The sequence below is a fragment of the Dryobates pubescens genome, chromosome 9, assembly GCF_014839835.1.
Source record: "Dryobates pubescens isolate bDryPub1 chromosome 9, bDryPub1.pri, whole genome shotgun sequence".
Taxonomy (NCBI): domain Eukaryota; kingdom Metazoa; phylum Chordata; class Aves; order Piciformes; family Picidae; genus Dryobates; species Dryobates pubescens.
This window is the reverse complement of record NC_071620.1, coordinates 36,318,341-36,333,125: the sequence shown is the minus strand read 5'-3', so window position 1 is coordinate 36,333,125 and position 14,785 is coordinate 36,318,341. Positions and strand designations below refer to the sequence as shown.

The following is a 14,785-nucleotide window of genomic DNA, read 5'->3' as shown; positions in this document are numbered from 1 at the left end:
ATTAAGTTTAAAAGTGAGGCTTGGATGTGAGAAGGGAGAAGGTACTGCCACCCACACAGGCAGAATTCCACCAGAGGTTCAGCAGGAGTTAATCATACATAGCAAAGCATTTAACCATGCCTTCATCTGTAAAGAGGTGTTTAAACACTGTTACATAGGTACACTGCATGTATGGAAGTACCTCTTCAGTGTAAATGGTGCAGTGGTGGCCTTGTGACACTGTGATGTCCCCTACTTGCCTTTGCGTCCTTTCATGTCCCTCTCTTCAACTCAACCTTATTCTATGGCTGCCTTTTGGTCCCAGCAAAGGGCTTCCCCCTTGTGTGGAGCTGCCACCAAATTTCCACAGCTAGCCCTCTGGTTGCTCTCCTGTTCAAGACCCTGAGTCTGAGTGAGGCTTCCCAGCATCTTCCAGAGCTTGTGTGACACTTACTGGGATCTTGCTGGCCTTTCATGCCTGAATGGTCCATGTCCTGTAAGACTCATGAAACTCTAGTCCCTTCCCCAGGAAGATGAGAATGTGGAAGGGAGGGAGGCTACAGCTGCTTTAATGCTTTTATCTGAGAAGTTCTTATAGCAATATTCTTGGTTTCTTCTTTCTAGATTGTCTTTAAGGTCCCTTCCAACATTAGCCATTCCATGGTTCTGTGTTTTCTAGTCTGATTGCTGTCACTTGTAAGATATCTGGCACAAGCAAGGGGGCTGGCATTTAAATGATTTCAGTGTTATTTTTGTGCATGTGCACATCATAGAATTGGTTTCATTGGAAGATAATTTAATCAACAAATCACTAACAACTAACAATTTAATCAACAAATCACTAACCCAGCACTGCCAGGTCACTACCAAACTGTGTCTCTCAGAACCATATCTACACCTCATTTAAATCCCTCCAGGGGTGGTGACTCCACCCCTGCCTTGGGCAGCCTGTTCCAGTGCTTGACAACTCCTTCAGAGATGACATTTTTCCTGATTTCCAACCTAAACATCTGCTGGTGCAATTTGAGGCCACTTCCTCTTGTCTTATTTCCTGTTACTTGAGAGAAAACTACCTCACTCCAGCCTCCTTTCAGGTCTCCCAACACTTGAGTCTAAATTCTGTTACTGGAACCTTGTGTCTGTCAATTGTTGGTACATTTTGTAATGCTTCCCAGCACTTCACCTGCCTGAAGACAAAGAGTCTGTAGACAGAACTTGCCAGTATTTAAGGCAAATTGCAGCATGGCTTGCAGGACAAGCACTGCAACCTAGTCACTTATCACTTCATTTTGTCATAAAGACAGGAGAGAGGTACTGTGCTATGCTTTTGCTATGAACCAAGAAATCAAAGGAAAGGCAATGAGTTGAAACAGAGACGCAGCAATGTTTGTGAGCCTTGCAAAAGGATCTCCAAGAACATCGTCAAGCACCTGCTTCCCTGCTCATTTTACACAATAACAAGAGCAGAGCCACTGCTAATTTTCTGTTGAAAGAATCTTTTTTGGTTGTGGCCCTTGAAGGTGTTGATGCTTTGCCCAAATGCCAGCCTGGAACTGGCTTCTCCATCACAATATCATTGCAAGCGCTGTTACAACTGATAGGCCTTGGATAAACTTCATTTGGTTTCTGTTTGAGCGAGCCTGAAACAAATGAGGGACATTTCTGTCTGTTATCCAGACATGGACACCACCATACACTGGCCTCATTATTTCTCAGGCAGAGAGCTTTTAGCAACCCTGGACTACATTTGGTCTGGATGTTGTGAGGAACTATTGCAACATTAAATGTCACAGTTTTCCCTGTTTCATCTACATGTGACTGCTACTGATAAGGGTGGGAATGACATGAACTTTCCTAAATGCATCTCTAAAACTGTGCTGGGTATCCTGCAAAATGTTACCTCTCAAGAAACATGATCTGCTTTTGTGAATGAGTAGCTCAGATGTATTAGGATAGCTTCCCCCCAAAAATATGCAAAGAAAAACCCTAGAAATCCAAGAAAAAAAAAATCTCAGACAGCTCCCAGGATAAAACAACCCACAGTCTCAAAAAACATACTCTGCTCTGTTGTATCACTGGTGTCTGTAGAGTAGCTCTGGTTTCTACCCACTGAGCTTGGAGAAGCACTTGGCTTTGTCTTTGAAGATGACTGTACCCCAAAACAAGGATATTAACTTCTTCAAGCTCCACAAGCCTAAAGCAGCCAAGTTTCTGCAGGCCTTGTTTGCAGCATTTAGCATATTTGAAAAGCCCAGAGGTAACCTGCTTTTGAAAGAGGAGCCAGGGCCAAGCACATTCCAAGGGGGAATGGTTTTAAGCTGAGGGAGAGTAGGTTTAGACTGGATCTTAGGAAGAAGTTCTTCTGTACGAGGGTGGTGAGACTCTGGAATAGGTGGCCCAGAGAGGTTGTAGGTGTCCCCTCCCCAGAGGTATTTAAGGCCAAGTTAGATGAGGCCTTGAGCAACCAAGTCTAGTTGAGAGGCTTCCCTGCCCATGGCAGGGGAGTTGATCTCTGGAGGTTCCTTCCAACCTAAGCTATTCTATGATTCTATGAATTACTCAGCCTCTTGTGGGAGGTTTTTGGCAGGACTGAGTGGACACCCACGTCCATGGAGCAGGATAGTATGCCAGGCTCTGTCCTCCAAGCAAGAGGAGATGGGATCACAAAATGATGCCCACTTGTGGTTGGACCCATTTGATGTGTGACATGGCTGCCTTTGGTGGGTAGACAGTTGAAAAATATTGTCATGTGGCCTCTTGTCTCTAGGAGGTCTCCATTCAACAATCAGGCTTTTAAACTTGGCTATTAAGAGGCTGCTAGTTTGGTACATAGGACAGTTTCTGCGTGGGGACAGGTGGTACTTTACCTCAGTAGGGCCCTTGTTGTCCATATCAAGTCAGAGACACAGGTGGCCAAGCTCTGAAAGCACCTTCTTCTCCCTCCCTCTATGACTGCCATAACAATTGGAATTTGTTAGACGAAGATGTCTGCTGCAGTACAGGATGCGGGCTAGCAAGGGGCTCCTCTCATGTGCTTAAGGCAGGACCAGAAACCATGCTTGAAGGGGATGATTAATGGAAGAGAAGCTGCTTACTCAGGGACCAAAGGCAGCACGTCTTTCTTCAGGATGCTGCTTTGCTTGAGAAACATGCTTTTAGTCAGTCCTGCAGCTATGTAAACTAACAAAGAGGCTTTCAGAGTCAGCTTTTTTTGTTACAGCAGCTCATGTTGCCTTTATATTTATATACTTTGGAGAGAAAAGTATGTACAGCACTAGACTTGCTGCATCTGATCTTTTAGCTGAAAAAGGTAATGTACAGCTATCTTGTCTGAGACACTTGGGCATGAAAAGGAGAAAAGTGAAGACAGACTGAGATGATCTTTAGAGTGGTTTTATTTGTTTTAATGATGCTACAAATTGCTACCAGAGCTTTTTGCTGTGCTTAAACAGCTGGTTTTTAGAAGTCCACACCCAAAGAGTTGCAACTTAACACAACTATAGCTGCATTTTATTAATTGATGTACAAAGTTCTGCTTAAAAGGATGTGTGTCAGAGCATAGCATGAAGATTTAAGCATTCAGCTACAGAGGCAAGTTTTATACCAGTGATATCAACAGTACAACCCCCTACAGCTTGTCCTAATGTGTTAATACACTTGAAGCTTGAGATATGTTCATCTAACTGCCCTAAAATCAATAGAAAATGGAACAACCTACAGCTTTAAAATTTTCTATGATATTTGCATCCTCTCTGGATCTATTCAGATGTTTTTAGCAATTTTCTTTGGCCTTACTCCCCTCCAATATATTTCTTTTAAACTTTGAAGGCTGTGAATCTTAGTTTTTAGCATACACAAGAAATGCTTCAATATGATTTGGAGTATAAATGAAAAAGCTCAGTTCTGTAAATGAGCAGTCTTATATGCTCCTAAACCCTCAAACTTTGCATCAGCCTTCCTGGGTGGTAACTTGGGGTTGATTCTTTTATTGGCTTCCCCCCTACATCCTTGTTGCTTTTAGTTCATTAAATGGGCAAATTGTCAAAGTGATGATGCTTACTTCAACTTCTTCTTGTCAGTAAGATAAAACATCAGGTAGAAGAATGGCCATAAGAGTTTCACAAAGCCAAGTGAGGTATATAGTGAATAGCCTGAAAGACAAAGTAAGCATGATGCAGATGAACTAGGGTTTTGGGGGTGTGAATTCCTGCTTCACATGGTTTGAAGTTTTAAAATGCTGATCAATCCAGCTCTGAAACAGGACACTTAACTAATTTCCTGTATGGGTCAAATTCACATATCAGGCTGCACACGTTGTTTTCTAAGTATAAAAAGAAAGTCAATAAACTACCCCAGAAAGAATGATTCTTAAATCTCAGGTATTTGTACCACTTTGCTTTGTAAGATTTGTTTACCCGTTTGATAACCGCGTTGCAAGGTTCTGGGTGTCGAAGCTAGCTGCTGGCATTAATTTAGGTGGTGCTTTGGTTTTAACTGTGATTTCACATTTATTGGAAGGCTACAGTAGCATATAGGTATTCAAAAACAGAGGAAAATATACATAGACCAGAGTTTTTAATATTTGAGTGCCCAAAGAATTAAAGATACTTGGTAACTTAATAGTAATAATACATTTGTAACCCTCACCAATCCCGTGTCTACACGACTCTCACGCTCAGCAAACACAGTTTGGGTATGGGTTCCATTCCCCAGCAGTAGGCAGCTTTCAAAATATATTAACCTAGCACTGCTCCTCTGATTCTTTTGCTTCCTGCCCTGATGGAGAATTAGAATCACACCATTGTTTTCATTTGAGGAGATCTTTAAAATCATCAAGTCCAGCCATTAACTCAGCACTGCCAGTTCACCACTTAACCATGCCCCTCAGTTAATTAGCTTAATGAGCTAAGAATTCTGGGTTGCAAATCCTTATGTTTTGGGGTTTGGCTTTTGTTTTGGGTGTGGGGTTTTTTGTTTGTTTTGCTTTGCTTAGGATATCTGGAAATTTTGTTTTCTGACCTCTCAGATTCCTGGTTGCTTCATTTCCAAGAGAATTTTTTTGGGCTGAATCAAAAGCAGTGTGATCAGCAGATCAAGGGAGAGGATTCTGCCCCTCTGCCCCATTTTGCTGAGACATGATCTGCAGTACTATCTCCCAGCTCTGGAGACTTCAGCACAGGAAAAATATGGGTCTACTGGAGCAGCTCTAGAGGAGATCACAAAAACATCCAGAAGTCTGGAACACCTCTCCTATGAAGAAAGGCTGAGAGAGTTGGGGTAGTTCAGCCTGGAGAAGGCTCCAGGGAGACCTTATTTCAGCCTTTCAGCACTTAAAGAGGGTCTAGGAGAAAGATAGGAACAGACTTTTTGTCAGTGCCTTTTTGTAACAAGACAAGGGGTGATGGGTTTAAACTAAGAGAGGGGAGATTTAGACTGTAACATTGTACACTGGGGCTGGTGAAACACTGGTACAGATTCACCAGAATGGTGAGATGCCCCCTCCATGGAAACATTCCAGGTCAGGTCGGACTGGGCTGTGATTAACCTGATCTAGTTGCAGATGTTCCTGCTGAGTGCAGGGGGTTTGGACTAGATGATCTTTAAAAGGTCCTTTTCAACTTAAACCGTTTATGAACAGTGATGTCACAGGGAGACATGATTGCAAGGAGAAAGATGACCAGCAAAAGTCCCTTGGAAGAAGGAGAAAGATCTGATGGAGATGTAGCATAGAACAGCAACCAGAGAAGAAACACTCAGCACTGACCTGTATGGCTAAGCAGTGAGGATGTTGTGTTTTTAGACAGGTTGGTGTTGTACTCATGGATAAAGCAAATTTCTGCAGCAGTACCTGTGCAGTATTGGACTGCCCTGCTTGCCAGACCCCTTCAGACACAAAGCACTTCACTGCAAATGGTTTTCAGGACCATATATGTAACCATGACACCCATACCATGCTGGGGCTGCTTGGTGGGGCACACCTGAGCCTTCTTGCCTTCAGACCAAGTGTTGCAGCAGGTCGGTTCTCTGTGGCAGTGGGGCTGTATTAGGGCTTCTTGCATAGGAAGGCTGGGCAGTCTGTACTCTTGATGCAGGGGAATCAAAGACCAACTTGAAGTCAGCATGTAGATGGTTTCATTTCTCAATTCAGAGAAACCCAGCTGGGAGCCTTCAGGTGAATTGTTCTGCAAATTATCTTGCTTTCATTTATTTCTTTCATTTTCCATCATTTTTTTCAGTTGACTGTAATGGATATCCACCTTCCTTCATGTTTAGCATTATCTAGTAAGCATTTTCTTTCTTACAGGTGGGATGTTTTCTTTCAGAGCTTGAGGTATGTATCAGAGTTGTGGCTGTAAGTGGATCACAGAAGAGGTTAGTGTCTTCCAAAGGTGCTGTGCCTCTATGTGTGTTTGGGTTTCAGCTCCTCAGGCCATTTTAGAGATAAGTGGGACTGGTTTGAAATACTGTGAGGAATGTTTTCTCATTCAGCACAGCTCCAGCTAGGCACTTTCGGACAATAAGCTTTTGTGATCTATTGCTTCCTCACCTCTCCTCAAATCCCAGATCTCTGGGCTCAGCAGGCATCTGAGCAGCATGAGAATGTGTTTTTCCAGTTTGCTTGTATCTGCCTTTTGGGCAACACTTAGTCAATATTCAGCACTCTCAAACCTTAAGGTCTGTCCTTCATGCTCAGCATAGCTGTTCCCCAGTGGTGGTGGCCCATACCGATAGGGCTCCAGAGTCTCCGGTGGTTTGGACTTTGTGGGGACTGGATCATGCTGGTAGAGTAAGGCCGATTTTACCATCCCAAAGTCTTCCTGTATCTTCATCCCTGAATAGATAGCACCCGAGACGTTTTCTGCCACATGGGTATAGCTCTGAAGATTTTTTATATCACAGAGGTCATCATTGTATTTCAGTGTGGATGGCTTGTAGGCCTGGTAGGACACCTTGGTGGTCGTTGTGATGACTGTTTGCAGTGGTGGGGCTATGGGAGAGGGGCTGGGACCGTACCTGCAGGGGTAGTCCCCACTGTAGTAAGGGTAGTTAGCGCTTGTTTGCATTTGTCCATAGTCACTCCGGTCTCCACTGCCAGGTTTCCCCCAAGCTGGTTTCAGTCCATAATGCCTGCCAGCATTATCAAAGCTCTTATCGTGGGTGCTCACAGCATTGTAGTGAGATCCATTTAAACTGAGGGGTTCTGCATCAACAGGAGGACTTGCAAGATCTTTGTAAAATGTTGAATAAGGGCTGGAGCTTATAAAGGTAGGAACTCCAAACTCATAGCTGCATGGCTTGGGCACATAGATTCTTGGATTGGGGCACTTTGGGTATGGCGATAGCTGGTCGTCTTGGAAGCCGGCCGAGTCATAAGGTGCTTTGTAGAGGTCAGTGTTCTGCAGTGAAGGGTAAGACTGGGCTGGAATTGGAAAACTGGTGTCTGTGAGGACACCAGCCCTTTCTGGACCATCCATACAGGGCAGACTCTGTAGGTTATTGGTGTAACTGCTGCTGTCATGGTACCTTCCTGCCTGACAAAGAAAAGTAGACCTTTGAGACTCAGAAATCAATACCACCCATGCACAAATGTATGTCTCAACACTTGCACTATTGTTTCAAGCCCCAATTGAACAGATGTAGGGCAGTGGAAAGCTTTGTTTTGCCTTAGAATCACTAGATCATGCTTATGACACATTAACTGACTAATGACTTTGACTTACCTCTAAGTTTAGAGGTCTTTTTTTCTGGGCATGGTGGAAAGAGGACATTTGCTTCTTAAGTGCACTTCGTCTTGCCTCTGCCTCCAATTTACTTTCTGGCCTGGGGTGGTCATGGACTCCTTTAGCCTAAATTAGGATTAACAAAGAATTAGATGTGACCTGGAAATGGTAAGAAAAGAGAAAATGCAGTAAGTAGAACAAGAGGTAGCCCCAGCATGGTCTGTGGTTTGGCACAAGAGAACAGGGAAAGGAAGCCAAGGAACAAGAAAGGGTGAAATAAAAATAAAATAAATTGTGATTTGCAGGTAGATAGAAGGAGAAAGTGAGGGAAAAGTCAGTGGAGATTGCTGACCTGATGGGGGAGCAAAGGTGTCACTGATGTTTATGACATGCAGGAGTAGCCAACTAGAACCAAGGGGAAAAAATTATAAATTTAGCTTGGTTGGTTTCCTGCAGAACAGGATCTCGGTTCTGCTTTATAACAAGCAGCACTAAAACAGTACAAATAGGCTTTGCAGAGTTTTAATGCCGCCAGATAGTCTTAAGTCTAAACCAAATAAACACCTTCTTGAATAGGAAGGAAAAGTAGGGTAAGAAGAAAGGGCCTCAGGTTGTCCCAGGGGAAGTTTAGGCTGGACAAAAAGAACAATTTCTTCATGGAAGGGGTTGTCAAGCCCTGGAATAGGCTGCCTAGGGAAATGGTGGAGTTGCCATCCCTGGAAGGGTTTAAGAGACATGTGGATGTGGTGCTGAGGGACATGATTTAGCAGTGACCTGGCAGTGTTGGGTTAACAGTTGTACTTGATGATCTTGAAGCGCTCTTCCAACCAAAACAATTCTTTGATTCTATACCCTGGAAAGGCACCCTAAGAGACTCTGCTATGGAAACATTTGTGGATATGCAGATCTATGTAGTCAAAGCTACAGCGATAAAAGATTGAACAATATATTCTGCATGCTCTTACCCATTACATTCCCATGAATGGGCATACATAAAGTCCTGAATACAAAGCAGGAAACCCAAAATTGTTTTAAAAATGCTTTCTGAAATAGAAATTAACATCCAAGCAAAGATTTATCAACTATTTTGGCAGCAAAGCTCTTCAGTTTTTCCTTATCTGTAATGGAGTATCTGAATAATAATGATAATAACAACAGCCCATTCCAGTGGCCAACCACTCTTTCTGTGAAGAAGTTCTTCCTAACATCCAGCCTAAACCCTCCCTGGTGCAGCTTGAGTCTGTGTCCTCTTGTTCTGGTGCTGGTTGCCTGGGAGAAGAGATCAACCCCCGCCTGGCTACAACCTCCCTTCAGGTAGTTGTAGAGAACAATAAGGTCTCCCCTGAGCCTCCTCTTCTCCAGACTAAGCAACCCCAGCTCCCTCAGTCTCTCCTCATAGGGCTTGTGCTCCAAACCCCTCACCACCTTTGTTGCCCTTCTCTAGGCACATTCCAGCCAGGGAGGTGGTAGAGTCACCATTGCTGGAGGTGTTTAAGAGGGGACTGGATGAGGCAGGTTGGACTTGATGATCTTGAAGGTCTTCTCCAACCTGATTAATTCTATTCTAACAATAATAATCCAGGTGAGGAATTTGGAGTGTGGCATGTTTGATTCCATTTACTGACTGAACAGCAGAATTCAGTGCAGTATGGGTCAGGAAAAAAATGAAACCATCCAGGAGATAATGGATTCTCATAGAACAGAGTCTTTTTGTGAACATTTTTTTGCCATGCTATTAAAAAAATAATAATAAAAAGACCAAATCAACATGAAATTTCAAATTCTAACTTTCTATTTCTTCCTCCCCCTGGCAAATTTTTAAATCCTCCTCCTATTCAAAGGTTGTTTTCACACAAAGTAAATTTTTCAGCTTTCAACATGTGCAATTAAAGTAAGGCTTTCCTCTGTTAATTTTAACAGGAAATAAGTATCAGGTCCTTAGTGAGATTCAGTTGTCACATGTGCAGGACAACCTTTTTGTTCATATTTGTGTAAACTGTATACTGCAAACAGGAGAATTTTAGACATCAATAACTATGCTCATTAAAATTGAATCCACTTAGCTCTGAAGTGCTGCTTCAAGAAAAGCTAGCCAATGTTATTATTTGTTTTCACCATGTTTGTACTACAGAGGAATTCAGTCATAGGCCAAATCTCCACCAGGCTCAGTGTTACACAAAGGGAAAAAAGGGGGTGACAGAGAAATATCTTTGTATATATGGATATGATTTTTATAGATAGATGTTGTAATTTATGTGTGCACACATGTGTATGTATATGTTTTACCTGGAAAAAAATTGCTTTGCCATCAAGCCTCCAGAAGTTAGTGACTGGGTAGCCACTGTGTCCTCGGCAAGGAATCAGCTCAAGGGCAGAGTTACAGTTTGGGCAGGACTTCTCTGTGAACAGAGGTAAAGAAACTGCTAAAGACACTGAGCAAAGGTGAAATTGTTGTCTGAGTGTAAACGGAGCTTGAGAACAACATGGTCCGCATTCACAGAAATTCAGATTGAAACATGATGTTCAAAGAAATGCAACAGACTACCAAGCACAGCCCACAAATGGGATGGACAAGAGCTGCATACTTGATATAAATGCCAATGAGATGACTAAAAGATGGGACATTTAAACCAGCTATGAGGAAGAAATTTTTTTACACTGGGGTGGTGAAACACTGGCACAGGTTGCCCAGAGGAGTGATAGATGCCCCATCCCTGGAAACATTGCAGGTCAAGTTGGACCGGGTTGTGAGCAGCCCGATCTAATTGAAGATGTCCCTGTTCACTGTCAGAGGCTTGGACTAGATGGCCTTTAAAGGTCCCTTCCAACCCAAACCATCCTGATTCTTGTAATGCATACAGAAGAAAGGATTTTTTTAGATTCATTTCCCCTGAAGTATTTAGAGACAGGCATTAATAAAGTTTGGAAATCAATATATTCATCACAGTCTTGGCAAATTATGCCTTAGTCTGCACACAAGTAAGGCTGCAGACTAAGGCAGTGTTTAGCAATCAAGCTCAGCTGAAAGAAATGGAGTCCCTTGGGAATCCCAGCTCCCTTTGGGTGCTTCTCACTTTGTTGCTTCTGACGAGCCTTGTCACAAATGGCAGGGCGAAGCTGGAGCCGGGCACCGCTGGGCAGCGCGCAGCTCCTGGCGCACACCACCACCCCCAGGCAGGACTTCTTGAGGATCTGGCAGTTGTGGTTGTTGGTGTTGCGCATGGCCCAGCCACTGAGGTGTCTCTGTGCATTCTTCTCCTCGCTGGAGTAGATGAAGCGCACATAGCCGTCGGGCCATTCCTGGAAGGTATCAAAGTGCTTGGGTTCCTGCAGTAGGGAAAGCAGGGGTGGCATTGATGGGGCAGCAAGGAGGAGAGCAAGAGAACACTATCAGAATATTGCAACCTGACGGTTTTGTCCTGCTGCAAAATACCTAATGGGGAAAATGTCCTTTCTCTGTGACCACCCAAACAACTGAAAAAAACCAAACTGAAATAGCAGCTTGTTCAGCAATGCTCTCTAAAAGGTGAAAGATAGTCTGAGCTTCCATGTCTCAAAAGCAATGGTACTCGGCATTATGAGGCTGCACGTTCAACACCGAGTTCAGTTTTGGGCCCCTCAATACAAGAGAAATGTTGAGGTGCTGGAGCAAGTCCACAGGAGGGCTGTAAAGCTGGTGAAGAGTCTAGAGCATGAGTCTTGTAAGCAGTGGCTGAAGGAACTGGTGTTTAGCCAGCAGATAAGGAGGCTGAGTGGAAACATTCTCACTCTCTACAATTACCTTAAGGTATGTGTTAGTGAGGTGGAGTTCAGTCTCTTCTGCTAAGTAGCAAGTGACAGGACAAGAAGAAATGATCTCAGGTTGTGCAAGGGGAAGATTACATTGGATATTAGGAAAAATTTCTTTACATAAAGTTGTTGAGCCCTGGAACAGGCTGCCCAGGGCAGTAGTGGGGTCACCATCTCTGGAGGTATTTAAAAAAAGCGTAGGTGTGGTGCTGAAGGACATGATTTAGTGGTGACCTGGCAGTGCTGGATTAATGGTTGGACTTGATGATCTTGGAGGTCTCTTCTAACCTAGGTGATTTTAGAATTCTAAAAGAAAGTCAGGATCCTTTCTTCTTTTGCCTTATGATCCTTAACAACATGGTCTGTTGTTGCAGATGCCTCTCTGCAGTGAGATTACCCAGCTTTAAGAGCTCAGCAGTGTTATCAGAATTTATTGACTGGTCTAGCACCAATACACCTAGACAGAACAGAGGCTACCCTACTCACACGCACCATTATGCTTTCCTTGTTATGAAACTGTGCACCTGCATGCTGAAACTTAGAACTATTAGCTAGGCAACGTGCTTTTAAAGTGCATCTAATACGAATTCAAATCAAGCTTCTGGCAAAAGAAACAGGAATAAGAAAGTTTGTCACTGCAGATGCATTTCCAATATATGGCTCAGAGAGAGCGTTTTGGTGTGGGATTTTACTGGCTTTCCAGAGTTCCTTGCCAAAACTACAATTATCAGAGCAATGAAAGAACAATTAAGGCTTTAAAGTATTTACAGTGCAAGTAAAGACTTCCTGCAACGCTCATTTACCGTAGGCATGTATTACATGTGAGCGATGCCAGGGAATGATGGTAAATACCAGCATGAACTACCAGCATTAAATCATCCTCTATGGGATCCATAAAATTAATTGAACTCTTAAGAGGAAAAAATTGTGAATTAATAATGCATTTGGAGCTCACAGCAAGAGGAAAGTAGAGGGCTCACTGACAATAAAATGTCACAAACTGATGGAATATTTAGCTAACTTGAATTACAGCATCAGAAAACAACCTACCCCAGCTTCTTTTCAACACTTCTTTAAATGGGGAATGAGGGAGAAAGAAACAAGCCAGACAGCAGAGCTTAAAGGTGGGCTTAGGAGTTCACATGCATCTGAAGCTATGCATCAAATCCATATTTTTATTACAAGCTATTTTGTAAAGGCACTCACAGCCCATCCAGACCCACAGAATTCTATTTGAAATGCTGTGGGAGAAGTAAAGCAGCTACAGAACGAAGCTTTGCTCAAAGGAGAGGCTTTTCCTCTAGCACTCCCAGTCAGCGAGGGATTTTCCAACCACATCCTCCCCTACCCCCCTCCCATCTGGTACCTGTGGCAGCTTAGGGTCGTTGATGTCCCAGGTGAGCTTCATGCTGGGAGCAGCTGCAGGCAGTGAGCCTGGCTTTTTTATATTTGGGGGGCGTCCCCTGGGCAGGTGGTGCTGCCCAGCCTGGGCTGGCTGGAGCCCCCCCGTGCTGAGGTGGGCAGAGTCTGTTTCCCCAGTCCAGTCCTCCTCCCCATCAGTTACCTGGAGATGGGGTGTAGCCAAGGGGAGGAAGCTTCATTGGAATCTGCCTCCCCAGCACCAGGGGCTGTGACCTTTGCAGATTTGAGCGGGGTCTGGAAATATAATCCAGCAGTAGGAAGGCTCAGTCTATTTTCCTGATGCAAGTAAGGATTCTGTTGGCCTTCTGGGCCACTTGGGCACAACTTGGCTTATATTCAGCTAGCTGACAATCAACACCATCAAGTCCTTTTCTACCAGACAGCTTTCCTGCCACCGTTCCCCAAGCCTGCAGCATTGCATGGGGTTCTTGGGACCCAATAGGTGCAGTCAACGGCAGGTGCCAACCTCTGCTCATATTTGAGTTCAAGCACAACTCAAAGCTGCCTACGGCTTAAAAAGCCTCAGGAGCAAGTCAAAGGCACTGTACAAATAACCTACTCTTAAATACATACACCTACTTTCTGTGTCTAGATGCAAATGAATTAGGGGTTACTAAATGAAGTCTCTCTCTTCAGCTGTGCTCTGTGGCACAGGGTTGCAAACAGAGCCAAAGTCAGAACTGTGTTATCAATTACCATCATTTAACTTAATAGAAACTTAGAAGTAATTTTTTTTTAAACCATCTTTTAGGGGGAAAAAAAGGGGGGGGGGCTTTTATGAAGGAAAGAGTCTGCTTTTAGCTCAAAGAAAAAAAAGTCAACAAACAAAGCATACATAATATCATAGAGGCTGAATCACTGAATGCATAGTGCTGCTGTAATCCTTTAAGTGATCCCACCAGTTCTGAAGGATTTCTCTCATTTGTTTCTATCTCCCCTGAAAAGTTTTCTGAACTTTCATTTTGAAAAACAAAACCCAAAACAACTCAGAGCAGAGAGCAGTGGCCATGTTCCCCTTCCCCCACCTTAAAAAACAGCCCTCCCTGGGCTGCTGGACTCTTCTTTTGTATCCCCCTGCTCCAGATGAGTGTCAAACTCCCTCACCTGAGTGTGGGGTGGGGGGGAACCCTTTCAGGTGTGGCTTTTTAGTGCAGCGGGGTGGGGGGAACCTTTCTTTGCCTTTGTTTTCTTTCATTTGCCAGGGTTTGGTGTAGGGGTTTGATGAAGGAAAGGGTTCTTGCAGGTGTGGGAAATATAGGTGGGTGTCTGCACTTTGCCCCAAGTGATTGGGGAACACTGCAGCAGCTGGCCACGGTTGTGGGGAGGGGGTGAAGCATTTCCAGCACCTTCCTTCTGCCACAGAGTCAGAACTTGGGAGTTTCCTCCACTGCTCCCAGCCATGGCACAGGTAAGCATCACTTCTGGAAAGCAGCAGTTGGGCTAGGATAGAAGGGATATGCATACACAGTGTCACCCCTATCTATGCACACTCACTGCCTCCTAGGCGTTGCCTGTGGGGTTCTACTGTGGTTCTTCTTTGGAAGCACAGGGTGACCTTGAATTTCTTTCTTTTAAGGAATGAGGGGGGAGAGAAGGAGGTTTTTTTTTTAAGAAAGGGAATTAGTAGTTGTCAGCTTTGGGGCAGGAAAAGGGGGATATTCTGTGTTTGGATTTTTTTTGTTCTCTCCCTTTTTAAAGGAAGGAAAAAGTGAAGAATGGAATAGAGAGGTGGATGGCAACGTGGAAGCCAGAACAGAATATTATGTAAATACATTTTAAGTCTATCCTTATCTCTATTTTAATTATGTTTAAAGGTGTATTCTTAAATGGGTATGGTTTAACTTGGATTTTCAAAGAATTTAATGTAACTTGGG

The 14,785-nt window shown here is 43.8% G+C and overlaps 1 protein-coding gene across 1 annotated transcript; it reads right to left on the bottom strand.

Moving 5' to 3' along the window:
• Positions 1-6,626: 6,626 nt before the first annotated feature.
• On the bottom strand, positions 6,627-12,897 carry GCM2 (glial cells missing transcription factor 2). Its single transcript, XM_009902775.2, has 5 exons — positions 12,856-12,897; positions 10,775-11,027; positions 9,987-10,099; positions 7,701-7,826; positions 6,627-7,511 (listed from the first exon to the last, which is right to left on the bottom strand). The coding sequence occupies exons 1-5, from the start codon at positions 12,895-12,897 to the stop codon at positions 6,627-6,629; spliced, it is 1,419 nt and encodes a 472-aa protein (XP_009901077.1).
• Between the last annotated feature and the right edge of the window lie 1,888 nt (positions 12,898-14,785).